The 18,245-nt window shown below is 49.6% G+C and overlaps 1 protein-coding gene across 27 annotated transcripts in view; it reads right to left on the reverse strand.

The window, feature by feature from the left end:
- The window catches only part of MEGF11 (multiple EGF like domains 11), a 384,198-nt gene that overhangs the window by 222,283 nt on the left and 143,670 nt on the right, over nucleotides 1-18,245 (reverse strand). For all 27 annotated transcript variants that reach the window (XR_014816993.1, XR_002346342.2, XR_002346341.2 and 24 more), the window contains exon 4: nucleotides 16,918-17,018. Coding sequence is in view for 21 of the 27 variants with exons in the window: in XM_084978608.1 (XP_084834734.1) it covers nucleotides 16,918-17,018 (101 nt within the window). In the remaining 6 variants the exon portion in view is untranslated. The remainder of the gene's footprint in view (nucleotides 1-16,917; nucleotides 17,019-18,245) is intronic.

Here is an 18,245-nt window from a genome sequence, read left to right on the forward strand (position 1 = left end):
GGCTCTCTAGGTGGGGACACTGTGGTCAGTGTCGTGCCCTGGAGCAAGCAGAGCCAGGACTGGTGCCTCAACACTTTGAAAGTTCTTCTCCTGCACACTCAATGGCGCCACTCCATTTGTGACACATTCCATGAGCTCAATAATATGTACTTGCTCTTCTTTCTGCCAGTTTTGGACATTTTCTTTAGGAAACCAGGGAAGGTGGCCTGTGTACCTCCCAACTCTCAGCTCCTGCCCCGATCTGAAAATTGTGATTCCTTTTGCCCTTGGCCTACCTAGCAGGGAAGCTCCCTCTGCATTACTCTGACATCCTGGATAGCAAGAGCTGACACTTATTAAGCACTTCCTGTGCACCAAGCATTTTATATCAATTTACTCATCTCATTCTCACAAGCCTAAGTGAAGGTACTATTATCATCCCCATCACACAGATGTAGAAAGTGAGGCACAGGGAGGAAATAAATAGGTTCCCCAGACCAGGCTTCATCCCAGCAGGAAATGGCAACTAGAACCGACAGGACAGATCGCCTGGCTGGGGGGTTGGGGTGACTACACACTGCAAGGGTCAGACAGGCGGCTGCAGCCAACATCCTATCAGTGAAAACTACCAACCCTCAATCTCCAGAGACATCAGACATGGAGGCTTTCGAATGTGGCCTTGCCCTGATTGAGGCTGCAGGCCACTGGCCGTAACAGGGTGGTTGTAAGCATGGAACTGACACAAGATACCTGGGATTGACTTGCAGCTCTATGGCTTCATCACCGTGTGACCTTGGGCCAGTTATAACCATACTGTGCCTTGTTTCCTAGAACCTTCCTATAAAATGAGAATATGAATGGCATCCATTTCATAGGGTTGTTGTGAGGATTAAATGAATCAATACAGAAATGAGGCCGAGCATGTAGTTTGTGCTAGATGAGTATCAGCTATGATGATGAGAAGGCAGAGGCAGGAGGGGGTTGGCGGGGAGGAGGAGACTGTTACTTCTACTGCCTGATGGGCTAGGCGGGGGTCCGCAGGGGCTGGGGGTCCCCAAAGCCCCATCATGTTGTCTTGCAGGACAGGGGGGACACTCCTATTTTGTAGATAAGGAAAGAAGAACTCCTGAGAGGGGCGGGGCATGTGAGTCGCTCACAGGTCAAAGTGCAAAGCAGGCTCCCCACCTGAGCCTGGGCAGATGCTCTACTGGCCAGAGCCTAGGCATCAACGACAAAGACCCCAGCCAGGGGGGGTGGGCATCCTTTTACCTGTAAGCTTCCTGCGGACTTCCCAGCCCCAGCTTCCTCCGCAGCAGAGCACAGGAAACTTGCTGCACTACTTCCCAGCTGTGCCCTTGGGCAAAGCATTGAACTCCTCTGAGCCTCAGTTTGAGAACCTGGCCTGACACCGAAAAAGTGTGAGTCCTGCCCTTAATCCCTCTCTGTGACAAAGGAGCGCCTCCTTATCTAGAGCATGTCCCACGTGGGCCTAAACAACACCCCCCCACACCTTGTCTGGAGCCCCTTCTCCCTATTTCAATCTTCAGGAGAAACTGTGAGGGCCTGTCTAGCCCCTGTGGTCCTGCCCCTGGGAAGCTTAACTTGCCCACCTGAAACTTTTCAGAACAATCCCAGCAATAGGGATGCCCATCCCCTTGAAACTAAGCAAACAGCATTTCCAAAGATCTAGGACCGCTCCATGATTCTCTATCATGCTGCCTCTATTTGGTTCTTCCTCCAATTTGTCTCTGAAATGTTACGGCAGATACCCAGCAGCCCTGCGCTGCAGCGTATCAGCTCTGGCGACAGCCCCGTGGCTGTAGCGTACCAGCTCCGGCAGCTCTGTGGCTGTAATGGATCAGCTCTTTTACCCAGTGAGAAACCAAGCGAGCACTCGGAGAGTTGGAGAACTCAGGTTTATTACGCCGGCGGGCTCAGAGGAGATTGCTCTCCAGAGTCTGAGCCCAGAAGAAGGGTTTCACAAGGCTGTTATGGGCTATGTCTTCCAGGTCCAAGCTTGGCTAGTTGGACTGGAGTGACGTCAGGCAAGGTAGTAGATGCGGAAACAGATTTACAGAAGCAGATGCATGGGGGAGGACTGGTTGGGGCAGTTGGCTAGACTTTGCTTAGTCATCATGGCTGGGGTCTCTCCTTTCTACATTTTATTGGGACATTTTCTCCTACACTAAGACCTGAAAGGGCAAAGGGCATGTTTCCATTTCAGTATGCCTTTGGCCTTGGCTCTCGTGTTAATTTTGCCCATTGGCTTCAAAATGAGAAAACCCACTACCTCATTGTCACCACAATGGGGACTCCTGTTTCACATAGGATCAGAGCTGACGGGCTCTGACATCACAGATGAGGGCGCTGATACCTACAGAGGTAAAATGCCTGCACCCGCTCACATAGCCAAAGGAGAGCCATGTGGGTGATTCCATCACCCATCAGAACACGATCTCTGAAAGCTGGGTCAGGGCTCACATCTACTGGCAGCATGGTGGCCTGAAGCCCGAAGGAGGTAGCCCCCTGCTGGAGACAAAGCCCAAGTCCCCTCAAACACAGATCAATGACCCTGCCACCTCAGGGCTGCAAGCCGGCGTGGGGGAGAACTTTCCAGCAACAAATGCTTAGAACCCTGGGATCTCGGAGGCCCTCCGACCAAAACTGTCCCATCAGACACCAGATGGCATGCAACTTTGGGACTGAAGACCCCGGTGAGATTCAAACCCGGCACCTGGCAGAGAATGTAGCCCCAAACCTGGATCTTGCCTCTGGCGTTTCCAAGCAGAGAGGTAATTAAAAAGGGGGAGGGGATGCTCTGACTAGAAAAAGGCAGAGGCAGCCCCTGCCCTGGAGCCACAGAGTTTGCCCCAGGGCTTGGGCCTGCTCCTGGGGATAGAGGTAGAAACCCAGAAGGGGAAAGGGGAAAGCCAGACAGGAGGAAGAGGGAGCCAAAGGAGACCCTGCTTGGCCTCCTTTTGCAGGGCCAGGCCCTGCCCCTCCTGCATCCCCAGAATCAAAAGGGCTGGTAGTGCTTTATGTAAGTCTATTGTGCAAAAACAAGATTAAAAGGGACAAGCAGAACAAAGCATCCATCTCCCTAACAAAGGCCCCTCCACTTAGTAAATTAGGCGCTCTTTCCACCTGACACACTTTTAAAGGGAGATCTTCAATTACCACTGCGCTGGCGGGGCAGAGCAACAAAAGGTCTGTCCGGTGACTTTATTCTCCAAGCCCCGAGCAGGCACCGAAATGGCTTTATGTAATAGAGATACTAATCTAGTCCATATAATTTTGAGAATCCTTTATGGAGGACTGAAGGGCGTTTGAGCCCTGCGGCTGTTTCAAAGAGATTTTCTGCAGCTGATGCATTTACCTTGCCAAAAGCTTAGCTGAGCAAACAGAGTCCTCTAAATCATGCTTGCTGCTGATGGACTATCAGGCGTCTGCAGTTTGTTTGCTGGATGGAAGCTTGCGGATAAACAGAGGCCAAGGCCATGGTCCCTCCACCTGGCCACACTGAAAGGATAGGGGCCACCTTCAGGTTGCCCCCTGAGCCCTGGCTTCCAGGTTTGGAAATTGCCTCTTTCCTTCCCTCGGTTCCACTCAGCCCAGGGTAAAGGAGGTGGTTCTTTGTCTGGCCAGGGGTGGGAGGAGGCCTCCCCAGTTTTGCCCTTGGTTCCAGGTCTGTCTCTATGCTGGGGAATGAGACTGAAGGACTCATTCCCCTGCCCCACCCCACCGGGAGCAGAGATGCGAGTCTGGCTCCCTAGGTGACAATTCGGCACCACTGGGCTGCTTGGAAAGAAGGGGAAAGCCACGTGGGAAAGGACGATGGGAAAGGTGACTCTCAGGAGAACCAAGGGAGATGTGCACACAAACTCTCAAAATACACAAGTGCGCAGATGTGCACTTGACACATGATGTGTGGGGGCCCCCGCCTCTGGGGACCCAAGGAGGGGGTGGGAGGGGAACGAGGACCCTGACTGGGCCAGCAATCTCCACTCTGGGATCTCAGGACCCAGCTCAGAGACCACTTCTTTGGATGTCCTTGACGGGTCCCCAGGAAAAGCCAGCCCACATGTTCTCCTTCTAATCAACAAAGCTGCACAAAGTATGTTCCCTGACGGGGACTGTGCTGGGTCCTGGGGATACAGACGGGTCCTGAACCTTTGCTCTCAACAGGCTTCCCATCCAGGAAGAGAAGATAAGTAAGTTGACAACTCTAAGGGCAGGTGGGGGTGAGAGGGGCTGATATCAGGATGGGGGAGGAGGAGGGGAGGAATGATATGCAAGGACAAGGCAGAATCACAAGGGGTTGGCGGTACCAGATCACTCAGTAGTTTTCCTTCCTTCCTTCCTTGGCCATGATGTGCAGGGCCTTGATGTGGGCTCTCAGTTCCAGACCAGGGAATCAAACCTGGGCCACAGCAGTGAAAGCACTGAATCCTAACCACTAGACCACCAGGGAACTCCCTCATTCAGTATTTTCTGTGCCCCTATCATGTGCCTGGCACAATATGAACCACTATAGGCCACACGACAACACACTTTTAAAAGGGTGCTCCTGCCCTTAAGAACTTAAGGTTCATCTGTTCATTCATTCATCCATTCATTCAACATTTACTGAACACCTACTGTATGCCAGCTGCTGTTCTAGGGGCAGAGGTGTTAGCTAGGAACAAATCCAAGTCTCTCATTCCTACTGAGCATTTATTCTAGATAAGACAACAGAAAATAAAAAGATATGTTGGAGTTCCCATCATGAAGCAGTGGTAAACAAATCCGACTAGGAACCATGAGGTTGCAGGTTCGGTCCCTGGCCTTGCTCAGTGGGTTAAGGATCCGGCGTTGCCATGAGCTATGGTGTAGATTGCAGATGCGGCTCAGATTCTGCATTGCTGTGGCTATGGTGTAGGCCGGCGGCTACAGCTCTGATTTGACCCCTAGCCTGGGAACCTCCATATGCCATGGGAAGGGGCCCTAGAAAAGACAAAAAGACAAATACATAAATAAATAAATAAGAATAAAAAGATACATATCTCATGTCTCTATGTCAGGTAGTGAGAGTGCTAATCAAAAAACGGGATAAGGCGGTACAGAAAGATGTCAGGGAGGGAACTGTTATTTCTAACACGGTGGTTAGGAAAGACTCTGGGAACATCCCATTTGAGAAGACTTTGAGTGAAACAAGGGAGTGAGCCACATAGACATCTGGGGGAAGAGCCTTTGGGCAGAGGGAACAGCACACAGGCCTTCCTGTGCCCTGAGGCAGAAGGAGCGAGGAGATCTGCATGGAAAGGAGAGCTTGGGAGGAGATGGATCACCAGTTAACTGGGGCCCAGGCCTCGTGGGGCTGCAGCACAGTGACAACATCAGAGAAGCAAATACCCCATAAGGACCAGAAGTCAGAGGTGTTATTCCGTAATATTGAGGGAATTCAAAAGATGGAAAGCCCCAGCCTTTGGGAAGTTTCCATAGAGAAGTGGGGAGTTAGGCTGGGACATGTGCCCTACGTCACAGGCTTCACCTGGAGCAGGACACCGGGAGGGGGACTTAAATTAATGCCCAACTGCTCTGGCACTAATAAAGGCTTCCCCTCAGAGGCTGCCCAGTCCAGAGAGCAGAAGTTTAATTACAGCTACAGCAGGTAATTAAGAAGCAGCACCTACATCTTTCCATGGCTGCGTCAGCACAAAAGATCCTGCTGGCATTCTCTGCAGATGTTGGGGGCAGGCCTAGCAGGGGAGTTTAGGGCTCGGCCAGCAGAACACAGCCAGCCAGACCCCAGATCTCCTGTGTTGCCTTGACCAAGGCCATAGCACACTCAGCCCTGCACACACCTCCTGCCTGTCTCTCACCCCTTCCATGGTCCTCCATGCTACTGCTCCCAAAGCCATGGCTCCCTGACAGCACCTTGGGCATGTCACTGGCTGCTTTGACCCTTCAATGATGTCATGAGATTGTCCAGTCTCCTCAGCACAGTGCTCAGGGTCCAGACCCTGCCCCACTGCAGCCCTTTCTCCTATCACCCCTTTCTTTTTTTTTTTTGCCTTTTCAGGTCATACCTGTGGCATGTGGAAGTTCCCAGGCTAGGGGTCAAATCGGAGCTGTAGCTGCCAGCCTATACCACAGCCACAGCAAGGCCAGATCTGAGCTGCCTCTGTGACCTACAACGCACCTCACAGCAACGCCAGATCCTTAACCCACTGAGCAAGGCCAGGAATCAAACCTGCATCCTCATGGATACTGGTCAAGTTCTTAACCCACTGAGTCACAATGGGAACTCCACTCCCACCACGTTTTTGCCTGTGTTCCTGCTGCAAGTGTCCTGATCCTGTCTGCTCTTTTCTCAGCCTTCCCCCTCTGGCAGAGAATGCCATCCATCACAAAAATAATACCCATCTCAGCAGCTAACATTTACTGAGCTCCTACTATGTGCTGTTCCCTGGCCTAAATGCTCTTTGCGGTAACCCATTTAATCCTCACGACAACCCAAAGGGATGGGTACTTAATACAGCTCTATCTTATTTTACAGATGTGGAAACCGAGGGAGAGAGGTGAGATAAAGGTCTCAGGATCTCACAGGAAGAATGGGCTTCAAAACTCACTCTCTTAACCACTGCTCATGTCTTGTCCTCTGGCAAGTTCCTACTTATCTTTCAGGCTCAGCTCAAAACTGACCTCCTTCCAAGAGTCTTCTTTGAGTGCCCTGACCATGGATTCCCCAAACAGAATTAGGTGCTTCTCCCTAAGAGTTGTCTCAGTATTGGGGTATGGATCTATTTCATTCTTTCATTCAGTCACTCATTCAATAAGTATTTGGCACCAAGTGCCAGACCCCAAGTATAACCCACAGAGAGGGCATGATTCCTCCAATTTGGGAATTCACTTTTTAAGAATTTTTTTTTTTTTTTTTGTCTTTTGTCTTTTTAGGGCCACACTCGCAGCATATGGAGGTTCCCAGGCTAGGGGTCTGATCAGAGCTGTTGCTGCCAGCCTATACCAGAGCCACAGCAATGCAGGATCTGAGCCACATCTGTGACTACACCACAGCTCATGGCAACGCCGGATCCTTAACCCTCTGAGCGAGGCCAGGGATCGAACCCGCAACCCCATGGTTCCTAGTTGGATTCATTTCTGATGCTCCATGATGGGAACTCTGGGAATTCACCCCTGAGTGGGAGAGATGGGCAGGTGAGACAGCATCACAACCAGCGGGACAGAGTGACAGAGGGAACCCAGAAGCTGTGGGTACAGAGCACATGGTGCCCCAAAGTGAAACGAAAGAATCCAAAACAGGTGCTAACAGGAGGGGCATCAGTCTTGGGGGTGCCCAGACCATGAATTCACTCTTTCTGCAATTATTTACTGAGGACCTGAAAAGCACGCACAGGTGAACAAGAGCAAGCCTTTGGTAGTTATGTTTCTCACCATACACGAATGATTGGCAGCAGGGTTAAACATCAGTATTTTATGAGTTTGGTCAGTATGAATCACCACCTGGAGCTCAGCCGTTCTGGGCATCCTCAACCACTGCTCTAAGCTCACGGACTGAGAATGAGATAGTGGTGGCCACATCAGCTTGGGCACTCAGTGAGGACCTGCAGGGGCAGCTAGGCAGCCATTCCTTCCCCACCACCAGCCTAGTGACACCCTCTGTGTCCTCGCCTGCTTATTTAAAGGGTGTTTTAAAGTATGTTTACTATACTGTGCTGGATTTTTTTAAGTTAAATATATATAGTATATGTAGACACCACACACACACATTAAACTATTTTCCCACTAGACCATATGTTCCTTCTTCATCTATTTCCCAAGACTCAGGAGTACCTTGAAAGCACAGGTATCTAATAAATGTTGATGGATAGACAAACAAATGGAAGGATGAATGTTGTTCTAGGCAGCAAAGCCCAGCACCAGGTGTCGGTGACCCAGGGGAGCAGTTTCAGCACTCTTTCTGGTGATGGCAGCAGGCAGGATTCCCTGGGGAGCCTCCTAGAGGGTCGGCAGAGGATTATTTTACCGAGTAGCTATGTGTTCCAGACAGGACCCACAGCTCTGCAGACATACACACGTACATACACACACACACAGAAAGTCCCCATTCGCTCCCCTGATTCTGGCACCTATCAGACCCACCTTAGCAAAATTTCAAATCAAACCAGTTTGCCTTCATTTCCTTCCTTTCCCTATAAATCTCTCCACCTGCCTTCTTATCCGACCCCCTCTCTCCCCTCCTAGTCACAGATCCCTCCTGCCAAGAGAAACCCCACTGTAGGAACGCAAAGTACAGGGTTGGAACCTGATCTCAATTCCTGGGCTGCACTTTTCCACATAGACAAACCACTTAACCTCACCAAGCTGTGGCTTTCTCTGCTGTACAAGGGCAGTAGCAAGAGTTACTTTTCCAGCCTGTGAAGAGCTAGTGATACACTGCACATGAAATGCTAGGTAAACCACCAGACATTACACTGTTATTACATTGTTAGAAGTTAGCAATCGGTCCAAGAGAGTATTGAATTAAATGTCACAGAGTCTGGTTATAAAGCCACGCCCCCCACCCCCCACTCGCTATAAACCAGGGGCAGTTCCAGTGACATGGCAGAAAGTGCTAAGTCAGGCCCTTTCTGCTATAAAAATGCCCCCAAAACATAATGTAAAATTTTTTAAAAATACACTTGAGCTCAGGAGTTCCCGTCATGGCTCAGTGGTTAACGAATCCGATTAGTAACCATGAGGTTGCAGGTTCGATCCCTGGCCTTGCTCAGTGGGTTAAGGATCTGGCATTGCCATGAGCTGTGGTGTAGGTCATAGATGCGGCCCAGATCCTGAGTTGCTGTGGCTGTGGTGTAGGCCAGCAGCTCCAGCTCCGATTAGACCCCTAGCCTGGGAACCTCCATATGCCGCAGGAGCGGCCCTAGAAAAGGAAAAATGTATATATACTTGAGCTCTAATAAGAGAAAGGTAAATCGTTAAGTGTAAGGAAAAGGTGAGGGGAGTTTATAGGAGTTGCAGAAGCTCAGACACTGAAACTAAGGTTGCCCAGGGAACACCAGCCCTGGCTAGCTACCCCTTGCTCTCAGTCCAGGCTGGGAGCCCTCGGGTTAACGTCCACCCAGGGGCAGTCTGGGCCTTGGGAGTTGTGGCTTCATGTAGGGGCAAAAAATGCTGCTCAACCAGCCTAGGAGAAAAACAGAGATTCTGGGTGAGGAAAAATGTCTCCCATAAGAAACAAACAAACAAACAAAAAACCAGGAGCGGGAAATGGAGAGTGACTGCTTAATGGGTACCAGCTCTCCTTAAGGGGTGATGAAAATGTTTTAGAACTGGATAAGAGGTGATAGTTGCACAACATCATGAAAGCACTATATGCCATGAATTGAATACTTCAAAATGGTTCGCATTATGTTATGTGAATTTCATGTCAATTATTTTTTTAAAAAGAAAAGGGAAAAAAAAAAAAGAAACCTAAGCTTTCACCACACACAGCACAGCATCTCAAACCAAATTATCAATACAAAGACTGGTCATGGGCCAGTGAAAACCATTAGTGTGCCAATAAGAAAATACAAAACTAGTGTGTAGGGCTCTTGTACCACCCAGGACATGGGAGGTCGGGAGAAGGCTAAAGAGTTCACAGCAAAAACAAACAAAAAACAAAACAACAAAGAGAGAGAGAGAGACAGAGAGGAAAATTAAAAAAAAATTACAACCTATATGAGGAAACAATCTGTGGTTAGAAAGAATCAGCTGTCTCCACAAATAGAATTAATACTCTAGGCACTTTATCTAATAAACTAATAGCTCAAGCTAGAACTATCCAAAGAGACAATAAAAGGAATATGTTTAAAATAATTAAAGCAATAAAAGGATTAGAACTTATAATGAAAGAATAGGACACTGCAGGAAGGAAACTTGCCGATCTGAAAAAGAACCAAGAGGACTAGAAATGAAACATGTTGTCATTGAAATTAAGACCTCAACAGACAGATTAATTAGCAGAGCGAAAGGATTTGAAAAATGGATCTGAGGGAAATGCCCAAGATACGGCCTGGAGAGATAACGAGATGAAAAATTAGGGCTTAGGGAGAGATAGAGACTACAGTGAGAGAGCCCAACATTTTGGAGCCCCAATAGGAGAGAACTGGGAGAATGAGGCAAAGGAGATGGTTGAAGAGATACGGCTGAGAATTTTCCAGAACTGATAAAGGACATGAATCCTTAGCTTGAGCAAGATGTATGCCTCTAAGGAGCCAATGGTATGAATAAAAACAACTCCACACCCAGACATATCCCAGGGAAACTGGAGAGCCCCACAATGAGAAAGTCTAGAAAACAGTGGAAAAGCATCCTCAAACTGCTGAAAGAAAATGCCTGAAAACCTAGAATTTCATTGGCAGCTATACCACCATCCAAGAATGAATTGGTTAAGAGTTGATTACTCATTGATGCTTCTGGAAAGATCCCCTAAAAAAGACCCTTCCAGAAGAATGAAGCCGAACTGAGAAGAAGGAAGTGACAGGTGAGAAGAGATGGGAGCAAAAAAACCAGCCCACATGAGCTAAATTTCAGTGTAAATGACAAGTGGCTGTACAAAACAATTGCAATAACAAAACAGGGGTACCTAAATCCCCAAATGGCGGGAGGAGTTTACTAGAGTTAAGTCCCACGCATCCCTGAGCTTCCCTCGGTGCAGCCAACCTCCCAGATCTTTAGCTGTGGCTCCCCCTCAGCCACCACCACATAGACTGACCCCACTGAGCTAGGGCAGTCCCTCTTTGGGGGACAACCCAGATCAGGTACCCAAGTAAACTGAGCAAGCCCCAGGCCACAGCCCAACCCATCAGCCACATACCTGGAGCTTCTGGCTAATCCCTCCACTCCTGGATTTGGATGAAAACAGCACAGCCACGGGTGGGCTCTGGCTTTTCTAGCAGCCACCAAAAGGGCTAGACCACACGGTCTGGAAGTCTGGGGGGAGTTACCGTGCCATGGGAGAGACTGACCAAGGGAAACATAGGAGACGGGGAGGTTGTACAGAGAAACTCCCCCTCCTCTTTGGCTACGCTGAGGCATGCTCTCTCCCTGTGGCTCCTCAGGAGAAACCCTAAATAACAAGGGGATGCACCTGTGAAGACCCTGTTGGGCTCTTGGCAACTTAGCACAAGTTGTGGTCAGCACAGCAGATGTGCCTTAGTGTAAGGAAGCCCAGTGGTTCTCAAAGTGTGGGTCCCGTTCTAGCAGCATGAGCATCACCTGGGAACTTGTGAGAAATGCAAATTCCCCAGCCCCACCCCAGATCTTCTAAATCTGAGACTCTGAGGCTAGGGCCCAGGAGTCTTCCAGGTGATTCTGAGATTAGGTTATCAGGTATTCCATAAAGCACCTGCATGAATTCACATCTGGGGCATCTACAGCACCTGTGATATGCATCAGTACAACTCACTAAACTTTTCTGCCCCTCTGCCTTCAAGACCTGCCAGCGCCCTCTACTCTCTGCCAAGTCCAACAGCAGCATTGCAGAGAATAACTGTACCATCAGCCTGGGACCTGGGAGATGCTGACAAGAAGCAAGCCCTAGCTGGCCCACAACGACCATGTAATATGAATGAGAATAGAACTTGAGCCACTGGACCTCAGGTGTTGTTTGTTACTGCAGCATAACCCAGCCCATCCAGTCTGACATGGGCCAATATTTTCAAAGAGCAGAACATCCTGAAATGCCCCAAACCCCACCATGTAAGTGACTTATAAAGAGCTCTATCTGCAGAGGTAAAGATGCCCATGCCCTATCTCACAAGAAAGGAGAAAGAAATATGCTCGTGCCCAGGGATCCTCAGGAAATATTTGATGACTTGGCAACCAAGAGGGGCCAGGACTCAGCCACATCTCTGGGTAATGGGAGGGGATGAGCAGCTCCCGTGCAGATGATACTAGAAGGGCTATCGAGGGTGCTGGGATGAGGATGGCACCTTTGGGGCAGAGGAAATGGTACAGAGAGGAGAAAAATAGGCCACCCTGCATCTGTACCAAGCTTTATGCTTGCCAGCCCACTCTCACTCACTGCTTCTTCTTTCTTCCTTCTGTGCACGGGGATAATCCATCCTATGCTAGAGTGGGTCCAGAGAGGCAGAGAGACCAAGATTGCACAGCAAGTTGGTGGCAGAGGATTTCCCTCCCAGGCAAGTGCCTTCTAGCACCTGCCAAGAAAGAGGCTCCAGGAAGATGGGATGTCCCTTCCACCCCTTCCCAGAGTACAGGTCATGTTCTTACAGGGTCCTGAGGACTCTGCCTCACATGGTTTCTTACCCCATTCTGGTGAACTTGAAGGTTCTCTGGCCTCCAAGGAATAGAGAGGAAGGAATGGAGAGTCAGGGTCTACAGGGCATCAGCTCCTGAATGCTCCCAGGTTTACAATGCACCCTGGGCACCATCCCTTGCCCCCTCTCACTACCGTTTCTCCTCCTCACAAGTTCCCAGGTCCTAGGGGCTCCACTCTCTCATGGAGAGGCAACAACGCTCATGGGGGACTGGCTGGTTCCCCTCCCTTTTCTCCTATCGCAATAAGCAGAAACAGGAGTGCTGGTCATGGCCAACCCCACCCATTATGGATTGAACTGTGTCCCCCTAAATTCATATGAGAGCCCTAACTCCCAGTGATGCAGAACGAGACCTTCTTTGGAGAAAGGGTCTCACAGAGGTAATTGAGTTAAAAGGAGGTCATTAGGCAGGGCCCTGGTCCACTGTGATGAGAGAGACATATTCAGAGAGAAAGTCATGTGAAGAATGGAGTTATGGGGCCACAAGCCAAGGAACTATCAGAAGCTAGGAGAGAGGCCTGGAACAGAACTCCCCTCACAGATGGTCTGTCAGGAGGAACCAACCCCGCTGACCAGCTGATTTTAGATTTGGAACCTCTAGAACCATAAGACCGTCTTACCTCCTGCTGTTTAAGATACCCAGGCTGTGGTGCTTTGTAACTCGTTTCCCTGGAACCTCATGATCCTCATTCCATGTTCCCCCTTCATCCAAAAATCACCTCCACTGACATCCCTCTCCACACTCCAGCCTCCCCCCCCGACCACCAACATCCATCAGCACATGATTTACAAGGGCCCTACCTCTAAACTGCTGACCAGGAAGACAAAGGGATGAATACGAAGTAGATATAGTTGGAGGCCTCAAAGAATCTGGGTTGAGTGTGCGGTCTCAGATTCATGTCCTAGCTCTGGCCCTGCTAGGCTCTGGGAACCTGGGAGAAGTCCCTTTTTCACTGTGGCTCTCCATTGCTCATGTGCATTGTGATAAGGTTGGGTTAAGTGATTTCAGCATTTCCTTCCAGCTGTGGAATTCTGCAGTTCTCAGTCAAGATAAAATTTGTTTGCAGGAGTTTCCATTGTGGCTCAACAGTAACAAACCCAGCTGGTATCCGTGAGGATGCGGGTTCAACCCCTGGCCCTGCTCAGTGGGTTAAGATCCAGCGTTGCCGTGAGCTGTGGTGTAGGTCGCAGAAAAGGCTTGGATCCCTCGTTGCTGTGGCTGTGGTGAAGGCCGGCAGCTGCAGCTCCGATGACACCCTAGCCTGGGAACCTCCATATGCCACAGGTGCAGCCCTAAAAAAGAGAGAAAAGAAATTTGTTTGCAATCATTTTTGTGCTGTTCCCCAGAAGTTTACTCTTGTAACTGCACCACAGGGTCCACTTGCTTCATGAAGCTCTTCCCTCACTCCCACTCTACACTCTCAACAGTCCAGACCCATTTTCCTTGATCAGGCCCCATCAGTTAACATGTTTGCAAAGCGGGATATGAGTAGGCATTTAATAAATACTGAGAGGAGACTCCCTTCAAGGCCTTCCTCTTCCGTCTGTAGCTGATCTCTCATTAACGCTCAGCAGGTGAGCGTGGCTAAAAGACAGACCCTCCTCGGGAGTTCCCGTCGTGGCTCAGTGGTTAATGAACCTGACTAGGAACCATGAGGTTGCGGGTTTGATTCCTGCCCTTGCTTAGCGGGTTAAGGATCCGGCGTTGCCGTGAGCTGTGGTGTAGGTCGCAGATGCAGCTTGGATCCCGCATTGCTGTGGCTCTGGCGTAGGCCGGTGGCTACAGCTCCGACTAGACCCCCTAGCCTGGGAACCTCCATATGCCGCAGGAGCAGCCCAAGAAATGGCAGAAAGACAAAAAAAAAAAAAAAAAAAAAGACAAACCCTCCTCTTTTTCTCCTTTAATACACCCTACTTCAAAGAGATGCCTGTCAAAGCACCTATAAAACCCTGTTGCGTGAACCAGACCACCTCCTCTCACTAGACTGCAGGCTCCCCGAGGCAGCAACAATCTCTCCTTTGCATCTATGTTTCCCCGCATTTGCACAAGAAGAGGCAACACATGGAAGCTGAGTGAGTAAATATGAACATATGGCAGAAACCATTTACCATGAGTTTAAGGACCCTGTGGGGGTTTCAGGGGATACATGAACCCACTGAAATAACTGTGGTGCAAAGGGCCATATATACACATTGGTTTATCCATGTAGTGTGCATTTTCCCAGGGGAAGGGTCCGTGGAGCTCTGAGAAATTAAATAAAAGCTAAGACTGAAAAAACATCAAGACCTAAAGCCATGAAGTGGAGAGGTGACATTTATTAAGCCCTTACCCTATACTGGGCTGGGTGGGGTAGATATTACCATACCCACTTTGCAAGAATGGAAATTGAGGTTCAGAGAGGTGACATCTTGGTTCATGAAGAAAGAAGCAGCCTATCCAGAATGGCTCAGAGCAGACTCTGGAGCCAGAGAGCCCAGGTTCAAATCCCAGCACTACCACTTTCTAGTTGTGTGACTTTGGTCAAGTTACTTAACTGCTCTGTGACTCAGTTTCCCCATCTGCAAAATGGGTGAAATGAGGGTACCTACTTCAGAGGGCTGCAGTGAGGAGTTGATGCATGAGAAGTAATCCAAATGGTGGCTGGCATGGGGTATGTCTCCTGAAGACAACTAGGAGGAGGATAAAGGGAAAGAAGCTGGGAGTGACAGAGCTGAGATGCAAACCCAGGCCTGTGTGACTCTTGCCCCTTGATGCCATCACTGCGAACACCCAGCATGCCACAATGCCCCCATCCTGCTGCAGAAACTCTCCTGTCTAAGAAAAGCCTTCAGACCTGAAAGCAGCTTTTCTGGCTTGGCTTCCAGGAGGTGGCCAGGCCTGTGGCACCAGCTTGGCAGGCAGTCCCTGGCAGTTACATAAGGAGTAGGTGGGAGGTTATAAGCTATGCTTCCCGGTCAGCAAGACTGAGCTGTGCAATCAAGACATGTGGTGCTTCTGCCCTGCTCTTCCTTTTCTAAGAGCTTCACCAACATTCACCAATGGAAATTAGCAAAGGGATGTGCTCACCCATTCCTAGACACCCATGCTGACATACAAACTCCCTTTATAATTCCCTGGGTCCATCCCTGTGCCCTGAGCTCCAAAGGGCCGCCCATGACCATCCAGCTTGGGCTTTATGAGTCCTGAGTCCCACTCCCCCCACCACCCGCCACCTGTCTCTCACTCCAGTCCAAGCAGACAGAGAAGCCACAGTAAAGATTTGGCCCTGATCTCACTCCTACACCAAGGTCCCCATAGTAACCCCATCCTAGGTGAGGTGCCAGCCAAGGCCTTATCCCAGCCCAGTCCACTGCCCCACTCCTGGGAAACTGCCTTTGCACGTTTGCTTTGGAGGAGTATCTTTGTATTTCTCCTGCAAAACCATCACTATTGAACCTATTTGCAGAAGCATTTTTCATTCATTCCAGTAAAGCAATTAGAATCGAGTTGCTCTAGCATTAGGGGAAATGTAATATCAGTGGGGAAAACTGTCATTTCATTCCCAACATCAATACACCCACTCTGCCCAAATTCTTTCTCTGGTGCTAGCTTGCTCTCCCCTCCTGAATAGCACAGAGAATACTAAGAAGGAAACTCACTTCCAAAATCTACCTCCAAATGAAGAGCCAGAGGCTCTGGGGGTAGATTTTCCTCTCAGTCTTTAAAGGGAGGCTCCCAGAGTCTCTGACACTCTCCCACAGTTCAGGGAACCCTCTAATGCCCGTCAGAAAGCCCCATACTGGCCCCTCCACTGGTCAGAGGTAAGCAGGAAAGAGTCCACTAGACTCTGACAACAGGACCCTCCAAACATCCTTCCAGAGAGGTTAAGTGACTTGCCCACAGCCACATGCCTGGGAAGCTGGGACCAGAACCCAGATCTGCAGGCTCCTGGGCGTCTCCCACTGCATAACACTGCCCACCACCCAGAGGGCTTGCTGATGCCATTAACTCAGCCCTTGTCTCCCTAGCGACACTAAGCCTTCACCTTTCTGAGCTACTGTATACAAACAGGGAAAGAGGTGACATGGATCTTTTACGTACCCACCTTTACTTCAGTGTCTCCCAATCCTTTTTGGAAATCCTCCCACTTCCTGGAACCCGTCCCTTGCGACCTCACTCTTGCCATCCTCCTTCTAGGTACTAAGATCAGAGCATCCAATGATTCAGCCTTCCTTGCTTCCTCTCTTCCATCCATCCATCCATCTATATATCTCTTCATCCACTTATCCATTCATTCATCTCTTCCTTCCTTCTTGAGCACCTCAGGTCTGTGCCAGGCTCTTAGTACTTCTTCCTCATTGCTCCTCAGAGGACCAACTCCAGAAGGGTCCACTTCTCTCCTGATCCCATCAAAGCCTAGAATGGACATGCTTTCATCCACCCTCTTAGGAGGTTGATCTGATAGAAAAATTTGCACTGTGTTTGTACCACACCCATCATCCCTGGAGAGCTGACAGTAGGCAAGGGCTTCTGGAGCCTTCAGGTCAGCTGAGACCTGCTGCCCAGGGCCTGGATGACAACCCGTCCTCCCTTCCCCAGGGTCCCCCTCCCCTCCCTGCTGCGGCCCCCACATACGTATGCAGAAGTCTCCATTCTCATAGTAGCCAGGACAGCACTGGGACCTCCGCCGGTACATGGTCCGGAGCCCACGCCGATATGCCGTCTTATAACTGATCCTAAGGCACAGGAGAGAAAGCCATTTGAAAGTATTGAAAATCAATCACTTCTGTTAGAATGATATTTGTGTTAAGCTATATCAAGGATGCCATTCAATAATTACTTTAAAATGCATGGCGGCTTCGAATATGAAGGAACACAATAAAGAAAAATCAATGGTGGGATCTGGGCCATTGCGATGCAGGACGTGTTACTGACAAGGCATTTGCTACACCTGCTGACTTTTCTCCAACCTCCTCAGAGTGATATTTAGAAGAGCAGCAGAAGATGCTTTCTGGGTGACATTGTGGAGGGTAGTCGGGACTGCTTCTGGAAACCTCCAGACCTTGGGCTGGAGCAGCCCATGGCGTGACCTGGATGGGAGTTGGGCCCTGAGAGGTTCGATACCAACAGCCACCACCCTGGTAAAAGGATTGATCACAGCCCCTGGGGACTGGGTCACCCACTTGGAGAACAGAAGCTGAGTCAGCGAAAGGACCTCTGAGCCTGCTTCTGTCCCAGAGAGCGAATTAATCTCCCTCACATCATAAATAACACTCCCTGGGAAGAGCTTTGCATGGTATCCTGGGAAGGCTCAGAATGTCCCTCTGCAGAGGAAGAAGCTGAGGCCCAGACAGCAGAAGCTCTGCTGGGGGTGTCAGAGACCCGGGTTCCAGTTCTGAGGCTGACACAGGTGTTGTGACTGCATCCTGTGCCAGAGAGGTTTATAGGGAAAATCTCATTCTATTCTCTGAGACAGGTAGCATTACTGTGCCCCCTTTAATTCATTTTTAGAGTTTTTATTCTTTTTTTTTTTTTTTTTCTTGGCGTGTATACCCTCCTCCTCTGTTTTATGGATAAGAAAACTGAGATTCAGAGAAGTTAATGGCTTGCTCGAGGTCACACAGCTAATACGTTTCAGAGTCAGGATTCAAACCCAAGTCACTATAATTTCAAAGCCACAGGGCTTAACCTACTGCCCTCTGCCAGATCCTAGTGCAGCTTGCTGGGCTTATGGGATGACCACGGTGAAGGAGTAAGACAAGGGAATGGATGGTGTGAGAGCTGAGTCCTAAGAAGGGAGTCAGAATGGGATATTGACAGGCAAAGCCCCTTCCTCACACAAAAGATCAGAATGGAGGAGGTTTCAAGGGGCCTTTCAAGACCAGAGAGAAGAAGAATCTTCCCAAGGTCAAGGTACAACTCGGACTCAACCCGAGTCCTTGGGCCTTGAAGCCAGAGCCCTT

This window comes from Sus scrofa, chromosome 1, assembly GCF_054392235.1.
Source record: "Sus scrofa isolate SSC_HxYL_T2T_F1_AM1 chromosome 1, Sscrofa_HxYL_maternal_Yorkshire_Landrace_v2.0, whole genome shotgun sequence".
Lineage (NCBI taxonomy): Eukaryota > Metazoa > Chordata > Mammalia > Artiodactyla > Suidae > Sus > Sus scrofa.